Source organism: Heptranchias perlo, chromosome 27, assembly GCF_035084215.1.
Source record: "Heptranchias perlo isolate sHepPer1 chromosome 27, sHepPer1.hap1, whole genome shotgun sequence".
NCBI classification, from domain to species: Eukaryota; Metazoa; Chordata; class Chondrichthyes; order Hexanchiformes; family Hexanchidae; genus Heptranchias; species Heptranchias perlo.
The window spans coordinates 42,145,494-42,164,019 of NC_090351.1; the positions used below are offsets into that span (position 1 = coordinate 42,145,494).

At 47.3% G+C, this 18,526-nt stretch overlaps 1 protein-coding gene across 1 annotated transcript in view; it reads left to right on the forward strand.

The window, feature by feature from the left end:
• kcnc4 (potassium voltage-gated channel, Shaw-related subfamily, member 4) overlaps positions 1–17,558 on the forward strand; it is a 40,447-nt gene extending 22,889 nt beyond the window's left edge. The window contains exons 2-4 of the mRNA XM_068007760.1: positions 13,439–14,363; positions 15,646–15,798; positions 16,464–17,558. Coding sequence (XP_067863861.1) covers positions 13,439–14,363; positions 15,646–15,798; positions 16,464–16,525 — 1,140 coding nt within the window. The 3' untranslated portion in view covers positions 16,526–17,558. The remainder of the gene's footprint in view (positions 1–13,438; positions 14,364–15,645; positions 15,799–16,463) is intronic.
• Positions 17,559–18,526: the final 968 nt, after the last annotated feature.

An 18,526-nucleotide genomic window follows, 5' to 3' on the forward strand; every position in this document is an offset into this window, starting at 1 on the left:
TCTGTGTGTCCGTGTCTGTGTCCGTGTCTGTGTGTGTGTGTCTGTGTGTGTGTGTCTGTGTCTGTCTGTGTGTCTGTGTCTGTGTGTGTGTCTGTGTGTGTGTGTCTGTGTCTGTGTGTGTGTGTCTGTGTGTGTGTGTGTGTCTGTGTCTGTCTGTGTGTGTGTCTGTGTGTGTGTGTCTGTGTGTGTGTGTCTGTGTGTGTGTCTGTGTCTGTGTGTGTGAAGAATTTAATTTGACATTTAAAAATTATTTGATTCATGCGGATGGTTGTGAGTCAGTCCTGAACCTTGACCCCAGTATTATTGATGATTAAGAGAGAGAGAAAAAAGAGAGAGAAAGAAAACATTTAAAAAAAATTATTTAAAAGAAAAATCTCCAACAACAATTAAAAGCTGAAGGAATGAGACTCCAGAGTTGTAATTTTCAGTGCCAGAGAGATTGACTGGCAGTAATTAACATTTATCACACCGTTAAAAGGATACTTAGACTGAAATGGACAAGCTCTAACTTTCTGTGGTGAGTTTAGTTCGTATCCACCGTGAAAATGCAGGAACTTCATGGCGTGCGTTGCATTTCACTGGTGAGGCAGACAGCGAGATTCCGTTTTCACAAAGCTAACAGCGCATCTCGGACAGCAACTTTTGGATTTCCGCGTTTAACTACGCGTCTACCCCTTGTCTGAAGTTGCCATCCGATTTGTTCAAAAATCACTCCTGGTCACTATCCATGGAAGGTGCATGTTTGAGTGAGCAGAGCTATTCTACTCCCCAGGGTCTATCAGGCTGCTGAGACCCAGCATCGGGCTCAGGCAGGAAGGATGGTCACTGGGTTGAGGTATTGGAGGTCTCCTGCAAATCATTCATGCAATTCCTTGACCTGCAGATTCCCTCATCGAATGGCCATCACAGGTAAGTGACTGACCACATGAGGGGAAAGACCCTGATTAGCAGTGAACGAGCCCTCGTCAGATAGGATCTTAACTTCCACCCCTTTCTGCACCACCGCTGATCAGGTCTATGTGCCTCCGCCAGTGCTGATTGCTGACACCTGCTGTTGGATCAGGGTTTTGAAGTCAAAGAGTTCCTTCTCCTGGTTAGGCAGAAAGAGGGAGCCGATCTCCTTACTCCTGCCTGACCCTGACCCATCACCAGGTCTCCAGGACGGACAAGAAATACCTGAGTTCACCCAAAAAAACTCAACCTCGGCTTTCACATTGCACGCAAGACAGAGAAGCCTGGATACGCCGCGCCCCGACCGCCGCGCCCCGACCGCCGCGCCCCGACCGCCGCGCCCCCACCGCCGCGCCCCGACCGCCGCGCCCCCACCGCCGCACCCCCACCGCCGCGCCCCCACCGCCGCGCCCCGACCGCCGCGCCCCGACCGCCGCGCCCCCACCGCCGCGCCCCCACCGCCGCGCCCCCACCGCCGCACCCCCACCGCCGCGCCCCCACCGCCGAGCCCCAATGCCGCGCCCCCACCGCCGCGCCCCCACCGCCGCGCCCCGACCGCCGCGCCCCGACCGCCGCGCCCCGACCGCCGCGCCCCGACCGCCGCGCCCCCACCGCCGCGCCCCGACCGCCGCGCCCCCACCGCCGCGCTCCCACCGCCGCGCCCCGACCGCCGCGCCCCGACCGCCGCGCCCCGACCGCCGCGCCCCCACCGCCGCGCCCCCACCGCCGCGCCCCCACCGCCGCGCCCCCACCGGTCAGTAACAGGCTGTGTGACATATAATCTCCAGACATTGCTAGATGGTGATTTTATTTTATAATTTATTATCATGCTATTACAGGAGGATTTAACCTGTTCTCTGCTCAACTTTTAACTGGATCTGTCCAGATGCGAACATTGCCTTTAAAAGGCTTATTTTTATTGGAAAAAAGGAGAGATTAAGGAGACTTAATTGAAGATTTGTAGATTGTGGGGGTGAATTTCCTCAGGGATTCTCCTGCTCATTCATTGTAACTTCAGCGACTGAGCCGCGGATAAACTCACAGGTAATGACAGCGAAATGGCAGAAATATTAAATAATTACTTTGCCTCAGTATTTACCAGGGAGACTAACATGGTGGGCAGGACATCAGAAGAAGAGATCAAAAAAGATGTAAAGACATTTAAGATAGAAAGGGGGGAGATAATTGATAAACTAATCAAACTTAGAGAGGATAAAACCCCTGGTCCAGATGGATTGCATCCGCGCATATTAAAAGATGTTAGGGAGGAGATAGCAGAGACACTATTACATATATATATATAAATTCATTAGAAAAGGGAATAGTGCCAGAGGACTGGCGGACAGTTAATGCAATTCCTATATTTAAAAAGGGAGATAGAACAAGTCCAGGGAACTATAGACCAATTAGCTTAATGTTGGTGATAGGAAAGATAATGGAATCCTTACTCAAAGATGTAATAGAAAAATACATAGAAACCAAAAATATACTAAAGAATAATCAGCATGGATTTCAGAAGGGAAGGTTATGCTTGACCAATCTTACTGACTTCTTTGAACAAATAACAGAAAGGGTCGACAAGGGTAGTGTAGTAGATGTAATATATTTGGATTTTCAAAAAGCCTTCGATAAGGTACCGCATTGTAGACTCATGACTAAGGTCAGAGCATGTGGAGTCAGGGGACAGGTAGCAGAATTGATAGAAAGCTGGCTACAAAACAGAAAACAGAGAGTAGGGGTTAAAGGTAGTTACTCAGACTGGCAAAAGGTGGGAAGTGGTGTTCCACGAGGATTGGTGCTGGGACCACTGTTGTTCTGCATTTACATAAACAATTTGGACTCGGGAATTGGAAGTACAATTTCAAAATTTGCAGATGACACCAAATTGGGGGGTATAGTTAATACCGAGGAGGACAGTGACAAAATACAGGAAGTCATTAATAAACTTGCAGAATGGCATGTAATTGTAAAATTAATTTCTATATAGATAAGTGTGAGGTACATTTTGGTAGGAAGAATAAGGAGGCCACATACTGCTTGGATAATAAGAGTCTAAATGGGATGGAGGAGCAGAGGGATCTGGGGATACAGATACACAAATCACTAAAAGTAGCGACGCAGGTTAATAAGGCCATAAAAAGGGCAAACCAAGCACTGGGGTTCATTTCTAGAGGGATAGAATTGAAAAGCAGAGAAGTTATGTTAAGTTTGTATAGAACCTTGGTTAGATCACACTTGGAGCACTGTGCACAGTTCTGGTCTCCATATTATAAAAAGGATATAGAGGCACTGGAGAAGGTGCAAAAAAGATTTACTTGGATGATCCCAGAACTGAGAGGCTATAACTATCAGGAAAGATTGAATAGGCTGGAGCTCTTTTCTCTAGAAGGGGTGACCTGATAGAGGTCTTTAAGAGTTTGATGGGTAAACGTAGAGAAAATGTTTCCACTTGTGGGGGAGACCAGAACTAGAGGTCATAAATATAAGATCATCACTAATAAATCCAATAGGGAATTCAGGATAAACTTCTTTACCCAGAGAGTGGTGAGAATGTGGAACTCGCTACCACAAGGAGCAGTTGAGGCGAATAGTGTAGATACATTTAAGGGAAAGCTGGATAAACACATGAGGGAGAAAGGAATAGAAGGATATGCTGATAGAGTGAGATGAAATAGGGAGGGAGGAGGCTCGTGTGGAGCATAAACACCAGCATAGACCTGTTGGGCCGAATGGCCTGTTTCTGTGCTGTACATTCTATGTAATTTCTTTCTTCCTTGCTTTCTTTCTTTCCCATGTTGTTACTCTTGAGAGGAGACAGGGGAAATTAAGATTCCAAGTGTTGGGAATGTGAATTATGAAGATAGGTTAAGGTAAGTTACAATAATCAATCCATTGCCTGAGTAGATCTTCGACTGTAATACTTGTTTCTGTGGCCCAGAATCCCAGCTGAAAACCTGCAAGAAAATTCCTGGATCTGGCAGACGTTTGGGATTAATTAACCAGCATGACACTGGATAAACAGGTCACACCAGATGTACCCGAGCTGTGGCATCACTGATCGTGTTGCTCATCTGTTTACAGGCATAGCAACACATCTCACAGCACCATAGCAACACTGCTGTGGAGATGAGAATCCATCAGACATCATAACAACCAGAATGCCCATAGCAAGCTTTCCCACTAGTACAGGTGGTAAAGAATTCTACTCAGTGCAGTAAAGAAAGAAGTTGCATTTATATTTCACACCTTATCACAACAATAACAACAACTTTATACAGCACCTTTAATGTAGTAAAACACCCCGAGGCGTTTCACAGGAGCGTAAACCAGACAAAATTTAACACTGAGTCACATAAGGAGAAGTTAGGATGGGTGACCAAAAGCTCGGTCAAAGAGGTAGGTTTTAAGGAGTGTCTTAAAGGAGGAGAGAGAGGGGGAGAGGTTCAGGGGGGGAATTTCAGAGCTTGGGGCCCAGGCAGCTGAAGGCACGGCCGCCAATGGTGGAGAGATTAAAACCGGGGCTGTGCAGGAGGCCAGAATTGGAGGAGCGCAGAGATCTCGGAGGGCTGGAGGACATCCTCATGGTATCCCAAGATGCCTTACAACCAATAAGTTACTTATTTTCAAGTGCAGTCACTTTTATTATGTAAATGCAGTGGCCAATTTATGCACAACAAGACCCAACAAATAGCAATTGAGGTGAATTAGCACATAATCTGTGGTGGTTTTGTTTGAGAGAGTAATGTTTGCCTGGACTCCAGGAGAACTCCCTGTTATTTGAATCTGTAATATCTACCAGAACTGATGGACGAAGCCTCGGTTTCATCCGAAAGGTGGCTCCTCTGACAGTGCAGCACTCCCTCGGTACTGCCCCTCCGACAGTGCAGCACTCCCTCAGTACTGCTCCTCTGACAGTGCAGCACTCCCTCAGTACTGACCATCCGACAGTGCAGCGCTCCCTCAGTACTGACCCTCCGACAGTGCAGCACTCCCTCAGTACTGACCCTCCGGCAGTGCAGCGCTCCCTCAGTACTGACCCTCCGACAGTGCAGCGCTCCCTCAGTACTGACCCTCCGACAGTGCAGCGCTCCCTCAGTACTGACCCTCCAACAGTGCAGCGCTCCCTCAGTACTGACCCTCCGACAGTGCAGTGCTCCCTCAGTACTGACCCTCCGACAGTGCAGCGCTCCCTCAGTACTGACCCTCCGACAGTGCAGCGCTCCCTCAGTACTGACCCTCCGACAGTGCAGCGCTCCCTCAGTACTGACCCTCCGACAGTGCAGTGCTCCCTCAGTACTGACCCTCCGACAGTGCAGCGCTCCCTCAGTACTGCATTGAAGTATCAGGCTAGAGTGTGGGTTTGACTCCACAAACTTGGCACTTGGAAAAGCATTGGGCGAATAAATGAAAGTCAGCACAGATTTGTTCAAGGAAAATCGTGTTTGACTGAGTTCTTTGAGCTCTTTCCTGACTGATTGTGAAATTTCTGAATCACCTGAAATCTCCGGGGAAATCCCCAGAGAAAGGGCGGAAATGGCAGATCACTTAACACGTGTCAGATCCAATCCTGCAGCTATCGAGAACTGCCCCCAAACACACTGACTCCTGTGGGGTAATGGCTGCCCTATGGTATCGCAACCAATTGGCCATTCCGCACGTGTGAGCTGAGACAGTGAGTGCTGGCAGGCTTTTCCACTGTGTAAGGCCTCACAGCCCAAGCCTGACCCTATCCCCAAACAACACGAACATTTTCCAACGAGGCGTCACTGGACAGCAACCAGGAACATGAACGCTGCCTGGTTTTACATTACATTGGATTACATCGAATTTACAGCCGAGAAACAGGCCATTCGGTCCAACAGGTCTGTGCTGGTGTTTATTCTTCACACGAACTTCCTCCCGCCCAACATCATCTCACCCTATCAGCATATCCTTCTATTTACTGGGCGATGGGCAGCAGATTTAAAACTGTGCACAATGCTTCCAAATTCTGTGCTCACACTTGAGCTCACACATCTCTTTCCCTCAGAATTTCTGAATATGTACAAAAAATGGTATATTTTTCTTAATTTTAGATCCACACTTTGCTTCACCGTGGATAGTTGTTTAATCTCTTGGGGCCTGTTTTACTAAATCCATTCCCGGCTGGAAGACTGATGCACCCGTGGGAAACCTGGGGGAAACCCGTGGGAAACCTGGGGGAAACCTGGGGGAGTGCCCATGATCTCACAGCTCATACTCCTGGTGGCTAAGGCTCCACATTGGGGCACGGATTCGAAAAATTAGCCCCTTTTACTCGAGGAGGATCACTATAGTAACAAATCAGATATTCAGGGGGCAGGGATGGAGAGGGCAGGGGAGGGGCCAGGCGGAGGAGGCACGGGGAGAGGGGCTAATATTTATCCCTCAACCAACATCACTAAAAACAGATTATCTGGTCATTATCTCATTGCTGTTTGTGGGATCTTGCTGTGCACAAATTGGCTGCTGCGTTTCCTACATTACAACAGTGACTACACTTCAAAAAGTACTTCATTGGCTGGAAAGCGCTTTGGGACGTCCTGAGGCCATGAAAGCCGATTTGTGTGCAGCGAGGTTCAATACACGTGGTCAAATATCACATGATCAAATGTCACTCAGAGGGAGGTGAACCTGTGGAATTCTCTACCACAGAAGGCAGTGGAGGCCAAGTCATTAAATATATTCAAGAAGGAGATAGATATATTTCTTAATGCTAAAGGGATCAAGGGATATGGGGAAAAAGCGGGAACAGGGTACTGAGTTAGACAATCAGCCATGATCATTTTGAATGGCGGAGCAGGCCTGAAGGGCCGAATGGCCTACTCTTGCTCCTATTTTCTATGTTTCTATGTCACGTGATCAAGTCTCCAGGAATATGTCCAATGAGAGTTGGCAACTCTTGGGTGGCATTTGACCAGACAACACAATCTCCTTTAATGCACACCTGTTGATTTGGTGTTTTGATTCCCGGTCTGTGGATACAGGACGTAAACCGTATTGTGAATGGATCAGAGAATCTGGTCTTTTGTCTATCAGTGACCAGCTGGCTGCACATACTCCGCACACTCGAGAACACTGGACAAAAGAACCAACCTTCTATTCATCACATCAAGGTACTTAACATTGATGTACCTAATGAAATATTTGATTACAAGCTTATACCTGTTGTTAGGCAAACACTTTAACACGGGTTTAATTGTGTTATTGATCCACAAGCTGCATAACTAAATAAACAGGAGCTCCTTGGGGAATGAGCCAATTAGCACTGTATGAAACACAATATCGATGGTCATTATTGATGGGGCCTGTCGGTAACCTGTCTCTCTAAAGGCTGCTGGTTCCGGTTACCAATGGAGCTTTTAACAGCTGTCCTGACACACATCTGCAGCTGGTCCCAATGGCTCAGTTGGTAATTGCACTGCCTGTTGGCCTGAGCTGGTCAGACCGCGAAGGTTTCACGTTCAATTATCAGTTCCCAGGTGATATTTGTTGGGGGAGGAATGATGTCCAGGACACTGGGAGAACTCCCTGCTCTTCAAATAACGCCAGGGAACTTTATTACCTATTCGAGCAGTTCAACATCTCACCCAAAACATTGGCACCTCTGATAATGCAACACTGCCTGGGGTGTCTGTCTACAGAATGTACTTAAGTCTGGAGTGGGACTTGAATCTATAACCTCTGATTCAGAGACATGAGTGCTACCAACTGAGCCAAGCTGACTTAAGGTTTATTGAAATGAGTATTTCTTAATAAATTTTACATTCTTAAATTATTCTTAAGATAAAAGACCAAAGCCTGTCCTGTGGGTCACTGGCACAGGGAAAAAGAGAGAGGTCAAAATATATTAGGAAATAGGGGCTAAGTGAAGTGAAGGTTGGATTTTAAAAGCTTATGGATTGAAGAAGGAAGAGAAAACTGAGAGGTGAGGAGTCTAGGAAAGAACGAACCAGAGTATTCGGAACATTGATTCTGACATAGTGAGAGTGCAGGGGGGAGGAAGAGTGTGTGGACAGAGTACGTCATGTCACAGGGCTGAGTGATTGCAGAAGTTTCCTCTGCTCTCACCACAAGACACATTGTAGTGCAGTTAATGTCAGCGTTGTAGTGCAGTTAATGTTAGCGTTGTGGTGCAATTAATGTCAGCGTTGTAGTGCAGGTAATGTTAGCTTTGTAGTGCAGGTAATGTCAGCGTTGTAGTGCAGGTAATGTTAGCATTGTGGTGCAGTTAATGTTAGCGTTGTGGTGCAATTAATGTTAGCATTGTGGTGCAATTAATGTTAGCATTGTGGTGCAATTAATGTTAGCATTGTAGTGCAGGTAATGTTAGCGTTGTGGTGTAGTTAATTTTAGCATTGTGGTGCAATTAATGTTAGCATTGTAGTGCAGGTAATGTTGGAAACCTTGGAAGCAATGTAGAATTTCTCTGTGTGACGGTTTCCATCTTGGTTCTTGGGCTCGAGGCCACCCATTCATTCTACAGCTGGTCATAAGTACAACGGGTTAGAAGAGCCGGTTTCATCAATGGGATGTGAAACGGGTGCTGGGGAGTGGCCAGGTCTGGGGAGTAGGGGTCTAATGCTGAGCCACACAATTCTCAGGACAGAATTTGAAAGAAATTGATAAAGAGGAAGAAAATTGAATGTGAGAGTAAACTAGCAAGAAATATAAAAACAGATTGTAAAAGCTTCTCTGAGTATGTAGAAAGGAAAAGATTAGCAAAATTAAACATGGGTCCCTTAGAGGCAGAGTCAGGAGAAATTATAATGGGAAATAAGGAAATGGCAGAGACATTAAACATTTGTTTCTGTCTTCACAATAGAAGATGCAAAAAGCATACCAGAAATAGTGGGGAAACCAAGGGTCTAATGAGAGTGAGGAACTTAAAGTAATTAAGATTAGTAAAGAAAAAGTCCTGGAGAAATTAATTGAGTGCAATGGTGCAACAACACCACCTGCACGTTCCCCTCCAAGTCACACACCATCCCGACTTGGAAATATATCGTCGTTCCTTCATCGTCACTGGGTCAAAATCCTGGAACTCCCTTCCTCACAGCATTGTGGGAGAACCTTCACCACACGGACTGCAGCGGTTCAAGAAGGCGGCTCACCACCACCTTCTCAAGGGCAATTAGGGATGGGCAATAAATGCCGGCCTCGCCAGCGACGCCCACATCCCATGAATGAATAAAAAAAACAACAAAAATTGGTCCAAACCTTTCAACATCAATCAAAAGTATTTGCTACTAATCCGTGGCGACTTTGAAAAGTGAAAATTTGTAGGATTCCAGTAAGGGTCTTAAAGGGAAGGGCTGACTGCATTTTTCCAAATACATTCACATTGATTTAGAGAATAAATAATCTGGAAGAGTTAATCATTGTCTCGGTGAGAAGGGAATCTCACTCGGGAAATTGTGGGGCAAATTTCAGTAACTGCTGCTTAAATCAAAATGCAGAGACATGCTCACAAAACGTAAGAAAATTATATAAACCATTCACCGTATATAGCGGGCAAACCGCGTTAGCACCAACACCCCCGCTATAAGCGCCCGGGACTGTAATAGGACAAAATGTCAGCTTGGCTCAGTTAGTAGCACTCTCACCTCTGAGTCAGAAAACTGCATTCAAGTCCTGCTCAAGGATCTGAGCAAATAATTTAAGGTGATTTTTCAGTGCAGTACTGAGGGAGCGCTGCACTGTCGGAGGGTCAGTACTGAGGGAGTGCTGCACTGTTGGAGGGTCAGTACTGAGGGAGCGCTGCACTGTCGCAGGGTCAGTACTGAGGGAGTGCTGCACTGTCAGAGGGTCAGTACTGAGGGAGTGCTGCACTGTCAGAGGGTCAGTACTGAGGGAGTGCTGCACTGTTGGAGGGTCAGTACTGAGGGAGCGCTGCACTGTCGCAGGGTCAGTACTGAGGGAGTGCTGCACTGTCGGAGGGTCAGTACTGAGGGAGTGCTGCACTGTCGGAGGGTCAGTACTGAGGGAGCGCTGCACTGTCGCAGGGTCAGTACTGAGGGAGTGCTGCACTGTCAGAGGGTCAGTACTGAGGGAGTGCTGCACTGTCAGAGGGTCAGTACTGAGGGAGTGCTGCACTGTCGCAGGGTCAGTACTGAGGGAGTGCTGCACTGTCAGAGCGTCAGTACTGAGGGAGCGCTGCACTGTCGGAGGGTCAGTACTGAGGGAGTGCTGCACTGTCGGAGGGTCAGTACTGAGGGAGTGCTGCACTGTTGGAGGGTCAGTACTGAGGGAGTGCTGCACTGTTGGAGGGTCAGTACTGAGGGGGTGCTGCACTGTCGCAGGGTCAGTACTGAGGGAGTGCTGCACTGTCAGAGCGTCAGTACTGAGGGAGCGCTGCACTGTCGGAGGGTCAGTACTGAGGGAGTGCTGCACTGTCGGAGGGTCAGTACTGAGGGAGCGCTGCACTGTCGCAGGGTCAGTACTGAGGGAGTGCTGCACTGTTGGAGGGTCAGTACTGAGGGAGTGCTGCACTGTTGGAGGGTCAGTACTGAGGGAGTGCTGCACTGTTGGAGGGTCATTACTGAGGGAGTGCTGCACTGTCGGAGGTGCTGTCTTACAGTTGAGATGTTAAACCAAGTTCCTGAAAGATTCAACAGCACCATTTGAAGAGGGAGTTTTCCCAGTGTCCTGGTCAACAGGACCAAAAACAGATTAGCTGGTGATTCTTCTCTTTGTTGTTTGTGGGATCTTGCTGTGTGCAAAATGGATGCCGGGTTTGCCTACAGAGTCTGTGACTGCACTTCAGAAGCACTTGACTGTAACTTGATTGTAAAGTGCTATGGATATAAATGCAGGTCCTTTCTTTAAATATGTGTATTTACGCACCTTATCGTATCAAAAAATCTCAAAGGGCTTCTCACAATTAGCTTTGAAGCAAATGTTTGTTGTTATTCACAGCACTAATCCTGTACCAGCAAAACCACAGAGAGGTGAATGAGCGGAGGGATACGGGGGGGGGGCAGGGTGGGAATGGAGGGATACGGGGGGCAGGGTGGGAATAGTGGGATACAGGGGGCAGGGTGGGAATAGAGGGATACGGAGGAGGGCAGGGTGGGAATAGTGGGATACTGAGGGCAGGGTGGGAATAGTGGGATACGGAGGGGGGCAGGGTGGGAATAGTGGGATACTGAGGGCAGGGTGGGAATAGAGGGATACGGGGGGGCAGGGTGGGAATAGTGGGATACGGAGGGGGGCAGGGTGGGAAAAGAGGGATACGGAGGGGGGGTAGGGTGGGAATAGAGGGATACGGGGGGGCAGGGTGGGAAAAGAGGGATACGGAGGGGGGGTAGGGTGGGAATAGAGGGATACAGGGGGGGGCAGGGGGGGAAAAGAGGGATACGGAGGTGGGGTAGGGTGGGAATAGTGGGATACGGGGGGGCAGGGTGGGAATAGTGGGATACGGGGGGGGGCAGGGTGGGAATACTGGGATACGGGGGGGCAGGGTGGGAATAGAGGGATACGGGGGGGCAGGGTGGGAATAGAGGGATACGGGGGGGCAGGGTGGGAATACTGGGATACGGGGGGGCAGGGTGGGAATAGAGGGATACGGAGGGGGGGTAGGATGGGAATAGTGGGATACGGGGGTGGGGGCAGGGTGCGAAGAGGTGATTAGGGAGGGATGAGGCTCGTGTGGACTATAAACACCGACATAGACCAGTTGGGTCCAATGGCCTGTTTCTGCGCTGCAGTTTTATGTAATTCTATAAAAGGTGCAGGGATGTAGGTTTGAACGTAGTCCTGATAAGGGAATGATTCTCTCCCTCATTTGCAAATTGTTAAGGGTTAATTCTACAATCACTGCCCTCGGCCTAGAGCCAGGTTCACAGAGAGTGTGGATTGGAGAATTTGAGTTGCTGTGTAGCAGCCCTGACACTGAACTGAGATTCCAGTGAGCATGGCCTCCCTCTCACAGTGAGCCAGTGAGAATTTTTCACTTGGGAATTCACTTTGTAGAGGTCTGAATCCAGGCCCGAGTGCGAATGTGACTCACAACACGATAATGCCTCTTACTTCAGCACTAAATTCGCAATCCAACTGAGAAGCCACAGACTGGCTGGTGTGTATATATCAAACTGTTGAAGTATGGGACACTCTGCTAATGTTGGGGCTGAGGTACATTGTTATGGAAGTGTAGAGGGAGCTTTACTCTCTATCTAACCCCCTGTACCTGCCCTGGGAGTGTTTGATGGGTCAGTGTAGAGGGAGCTTTACTCTGTATCTAACCCGTGCTGTACCTGCCCTGGGAGTGTTTGATGGGACAGTGTAGAGGGAGCTTTACTCTGTATCTAACCCGTGCTGTACCTGCCCTGGGAGTGTTTGATGGGACAGTGTAGAGGGAGCTTTACTCTGTATCTAACCCGTGCTGTACCTGCCCTGGGAGTGTTTGATGGGACAGTGTAGAGGGAGCTTTACTCTGTATCTAACCCGTGCTGTACCTGCCCTGGGAGTGTTTGATGGGACAGTGTAGAGGGAGCTTTACTCTGTATCTAACCTGTGCTGTACCTGCCCTGGGAGTGTTTGATGGGTCAGTGTAGAGGGAGCTTTACTCTGTATCTAACCCGTGCTGTACCTGCCCTGGGAGTGTTTGATGGGACAGTGTAGAGGGAGCTTTACTCTGTATCTAGCCTATGCTGTCCCTAGCCTGGGTTAGCTTGATGCTGATATCAGGAACCCAAAATGGGAAAGCTCTTCATTCCCCATTGCTAACTTTCCTCCCCTCACTGTGCACAAAATTCACTCTCATAGTAATAGTCGTCATTATGTTTTTGTTTCCGAGGCCGTTCATCCAATCGGCCCTCTTGTGCCTTGGAGTGAAAGGTTCTCTGAGAACAATCTCAATTAATATTTCACTTCTGTTCAATGTTGCCCAATGATTGGATTTTCAGGAAGTGTTCTCACATATTCTACTGACCCTATTCCCACAGGAACTTAAAAACCCACAACTCAAATTATCTCATCTGACACTTTTTGTCCTCGGGAAGTTTTTTGATCGATAAAATATCTTTGAAGTGAGCTGTAGTGCAGGCTGTAAAAGTAATGAAATCACTTGATTGAACTGATGGAGAGAGTTCTCGAATGAGCCTTTCTACTTGAGAGCCTCAGGAGTGTCTGAAAATGGGAGAATGCGCAATGACACGGATCTTAAAAGATATAATCTGCAGAAATCCACGAGGAAGGACGGTGTGAGACCAGGCTGTTAAGTCCATTGCTTCCACAGCCCATGTAAACTCTCCCCTATCATGGACTCTCCCCACCCATTTAATCTCCTCTCACAGCCTGTGTACACTCTCCCCTATCATGGACTCTATCTACACTTTTAATCTCTTTAGATTCCAACCTGTAACTCACTCCCGGGTATCTGTTATTCTCTATTTGTTATTGTGATAATGAATCTCTGGTTTCTATCCCTCGTTCTCTTAGTCTGACGTGCATCATTTTTCTCTTGCAGTTTGTTGCCTTTGTGTCGCTCTTTTTCATCCTGCTGTCGATCACCGCCTTTTGCCTTGAGACCCATGAAGCATTCAACAAGGTCATTAACTTAACGGAATACACACAAGTGGGGAACAGCACGCGTGTGGTGAGGGTACCTGGGATCGAGACGGAGCCCGTTCTCATGTATGTGGAAGGCGTGTGTGTGGTGTGGTTTACTCTGGAGTTCCTGGTCCGCATTTCGTTCTGCCCCAACAAACTGTTGTTTGTGAAGAATATGCTGAACCTCATTGACTTTGTGGCCATTCTGCCCTTCTACCTGGAGCTGGCCCTTCGTGGGTTGTCCTCCAAGGCAGCGAAAGATGTTCTGGGCTTCCTCCGGGTGGTTAGGTTTGTCCGGATTCTCCGGATCTTCAAGCTGACCCGGCACTTTGTGGGACTGAGAGTGCTGGGGCACACCCTGCGAGCCAGCACCAACGAGTTCCTCCTGCTCATTATCTTCCTCGCCCTGGGCGTCCTCATCTTCGCCACAATGATCTACTACGCAGAAAGGCTCGGAGAAAACCCCAACAGTCAGAATCAAACTCACTTCAAAAATATCCCCATTGGCTTCTGGTGGGCGGTGGTCACCATGACAACCCTTGGCTATGGCGACATGTACCCCCAGACATGGTCGGGCATGCTGGTTGGCGCTCTCTGTGCCCTGGCTGGGGTGCTCACCATTGCAATGCCAGTGCCAGTCATTGTCAATAACTTTGGGATGTATTACTCCCTGGCAATGGCCAAACAGAAACTCCCCAAGAAACGTAGGAAGCACATCCCCTGCGGATCACAAGCCATGTCTCCGGGGCATTGCAAGTCAGACCTGAACTCTCCACACAACAGCACACAGAGCAACTCCTACCCAGTCACTGCTGAAGAGATAACGGAGAGAAAGAGCCCAGGTAGGACCTGAATCCCTTCAGAGCTTGTACGTTTGCACCATTGTTGTCCTGGTCACCGTGTGATTCGTTTGGATGTTGTGCTCACTTCTATTCAGATGTTGAGAATGTTGCATGCTCTCCGCACCGGAGAGCGTTCCACATGTCCTTATTGGGCCCGGGGCATCTCGGAGCGAGCAATGTGAACTGAACTTTGTTCCTCATCCTTCACATTGCACTATATATTAACACCGCAAATTGCTGGGAGTGTGAATTGATAACGGTGCAGAGAGGGCAACCGGCCATCTGGGACCTCGTGAACGTCAGGTCCAATGGCCAGCTCCTTAACCAATGAAAGAAAAGGTTAGAGAATGAAACAAAGTGAACAACGGAGAAGGAAATAGGGTGAATTGGAGTCAAATTAGATATAGAAAGAGAAATAAAAAGAGGGAAAGAAAGAGAGTGGATTAAGAAAGTGAGAAAAAAGAGACAGAAAGGAAAAGGAAGAAAAAATGAAAAGGAACAAGCAGAAGAAGAGGACATTGTGACCCAGTTATGTTTGGGAATTGCTGTATTGATCCTTGAGAAGCTAATGAGTGAATGACACTCCTTCCTAACACGCATGTCACAGTACACTCCTGTTCTGACATACATGTCACAGGGCACTCCTGCTCTGACACACATGTCATAGTGCACTCCTGCCCTGACCCATGTGTCACAGTGCACTCCCGCCCTGACTCCCGTGTCGCACTGCACTCCTGTCTTGACACGCGTGTCACAGTGCACTCCTGTCTTGACACGTGTGTCACAGTGCACTCCTGTCTTGACACGTGTCACAGTGCACTCCTGTCTTGACACGCGTGTCACAGTGCACTCCTGTCTTGACACGCGTGTCACAGTGCACTCCTGTCTTGACACGCGTGTCACAGTGCACTCCTGTCTTGACACGCGTGTCACAGTGCACTCCTGTCTTGACACGCGTGTCACAGTGCACTCCTGTCTTGACACGCGTGTCACAGTGCACTCCTGTCTTGACACGCGTGTCACAGTGCACTCCTGTCTTGACACGCGTGTCACAGTGCACTCCTGTCTTGACACGCGTGTCACAGTGCACTCCTGTCTTGACACGCGTGTCACAGTGCACTCCTGTCTTGACACGTGTGTCTGAGAACCAGCTGCATCGTAAACAGTTTCTGGTGTTTTACATTTCTCCAAATTCTGGCACTCGTTCACTGGGCAAAGAGGAAGTTGTGACACAGTGATGTGAGTGCAAAATTCTGAGTAGAAATTCTGTTTGTATTCCAAGACTCGAAACAGAATGGTGATGCGAACGTGGCTTTATCAGACGAGGAAAGTGCAGCACTGAACCAGCCGCTGACCCCCGATGAGAATCGGCTGCTCAGACGCTCCAGCACCAGGGACAGAACCAAGAAAGGGGCCTGTTTCTTACTGACCCCCGGTGAGTTCACACGGGCAGCAGACGGAGGAGAGAGGAGAGGTTAAAGGTTATTCACAGGTCGTTCGGGTTACATGTGGGAAATACAACAATTGGGAGCTTTCCTACTGAACAGAATTTAATCTGCACACACAAACTCACGCAAACTGATGCACACGCACGCTCACTCGTACACACAAATTCACACACACTAACTCAGACACACATATACACACAAACTCACAGACACTCAGACACTCACAAACAAACTCACAGACACTCAAACTCACAGACACTCAAACTCACAGACACTCAAACTCATAGACACTCAAACTCATAGACACTCAAACTCACAGACACTCAAACTCACAGACACTCAAACTCACAGACACTCAAACTCACAGACGCACACAAACTCACAAACTCACACACAAACAAACTCACAGACACACACAAACTCACAAACTCACAGACACAAACAAACTCACAGACACACACAGACACACACATACTCACAGACACACATACAAACACAAACTCACACTCACACATGCGCATTGACCAAGTTCCACTTCACAATGAATGTCCTTCAGCGCTCTGTCTCCTGTTGCACTAATCTAAAGGCTTGTCGGGGGGTTTCTCTGTGGTATCGGTGTTGTATTTTCTCCTGTTATTTGCTTTACACCCAGAGAACTGCAAAGATGTCCTCACGGCTAATTACTCTCAAGCAGAAGTGGTCACTCTGTCATAATGGCAGCTGGCGGAGTTCAGAGGGCAGAGGGCAGAGGGCAGAGGGTGAGCTGCCCTGCTTCATCCAAAGTCATGTCCTGGAGGGAGAAGCAATGGCGAGTTCCAGGCTGCTCCAATCGGGACTGAAGATCAGATACTCAGATTTATCAAACATTCGTAACTAGTAAATTTGTTGTAACATACTTATATAATCCTGTAAAAGCATGAGTGCATGGCAGTTCTGTAAAATATGTATTATGAAGAAAAAGATATATATAAAATATATATATACATGTATACATATATACATTTCTATATCATCTAGATCATAATGTGCAAAAATATTTGAATTCCAGCAATAGATTAATGATCCTCATTGTATCATTACTTGTTGCATATTTTATACTTGTGTATCACTGTCCATCGAATAAGAGATGTGTGAATTTTACTTACATACGTGCTTTATTGTGAAGACTGTTGTATTTCATTTCAAGGTACCTCTCGTACAAACATTCTGTAGTTGTATCCTAGCAACAGAGTTAAAATATCAAAGGTGCTTTGAGGTAAACATTATTTTATGTTGTCTGATTTCTTGTCGACATTAATCCGAGTCAGGCTTCTGTTCATTGAGATTAATTTAACCCCGTTGTTTAACGGTGAAACCAAGGATCCTGTGAGAATGAAGAGAAGTTGCAAATGCAGCAAATCTGAAATAAATGCACAAAATGCTGGAAATATAAAGCATGTCTGTACAAGGAAAGAGAGACATCAACATCTTTGTACAGTCTGTACTCAAAACATTACCCTGCCTTTCAAATACTGACTAACCTGCTGTGTATTTCCAGAAATTTCTTGATTTTCTAAACGAGGAATAAGTCCGGTGGGAAACTGTGAGGTGAGGTTGAGAGGCCACGTTGCTGCACACGCTCGATGAGGGTTGTTGGAGAGTTTTGTATACTGTGCCTCTGGCAATAACACTGCATCTTAATACCATGTCTGTATGTTGGTGAGCATGTACTGGGATGGAAATAAATAATTATTCTTTTTCAAGTTAACTTTACTATGTTTCTTATTTTATGTCTCAAAAGGGAGCCGGCCACAAGCACATAGAATCACACAGTACAGAAGGAAGCCATTCGGCCCATCGTGCCAGTGCCAGCTCTCTGAAAGAACAACACAATTAGTCCAACTCTGCCCTGCTCTTTCCCCATAGGCCTGCAAATTTTTTCTTTTCAAGTATTTATCCAGTTCCCTTTTGAAAGTTACCACTGAAACTGCTTCCACCGCCTTTCAACAAGTTTATATTTATATTTTAGTTTATTTTGCCTCTCCTCATTTTTCCTTCTAAAATGCATCACTTCACACTTCTTTGTATTAAATTTGATCGGCCGTGTGTCTGCCCATTTCACCAGTCTGTCTCTGTCCTCCTGAAGTCTGCTACTATGCTCCTCATTGTTTACTACATTTCCGAGTTTTGTGGCCTCTACAAACTTTGAAATTATTCCGACTATACCTAAGTCCAGGTCATTAATATATATTAAAAAGAGCAGTGGTCCTAATACTGACCCCTGGGGAACACCACTGTAAACTTCCCTCCAGTCTGAAAAACAACCGTTCACCACTACTCTCTGCTTTCTGTCCTTTAGCCAATTTTATATCCACACTGCCACTGTCCCTTTAATCCCATGGGCTTTAATTTTGCTAACAAGTCTATTATGTGGTACTTTATCTAATTGGATAATTAGATTAATTGGATAGCCTTATGAAAGTCCTTATACACAACCTCACCAGCACTACCCTCATCAACCCTCTCCGTTATTCCATCAATCAAGTTAGTCAAACACGATTTGCGTCTCACTCCTCCACAATGAATGCCAAAACTGAATTGCATGCTAGTTGGCAGAATTCCTGGTATTTGATTGGACAGTAAGAGGGATGAGGGATCTGTGATTGGACAGTATGAAGGACAACCTATTTATCATTGGAAGCCAAGGAACTGTTCAAAGCAGAGTTGACAATTGAA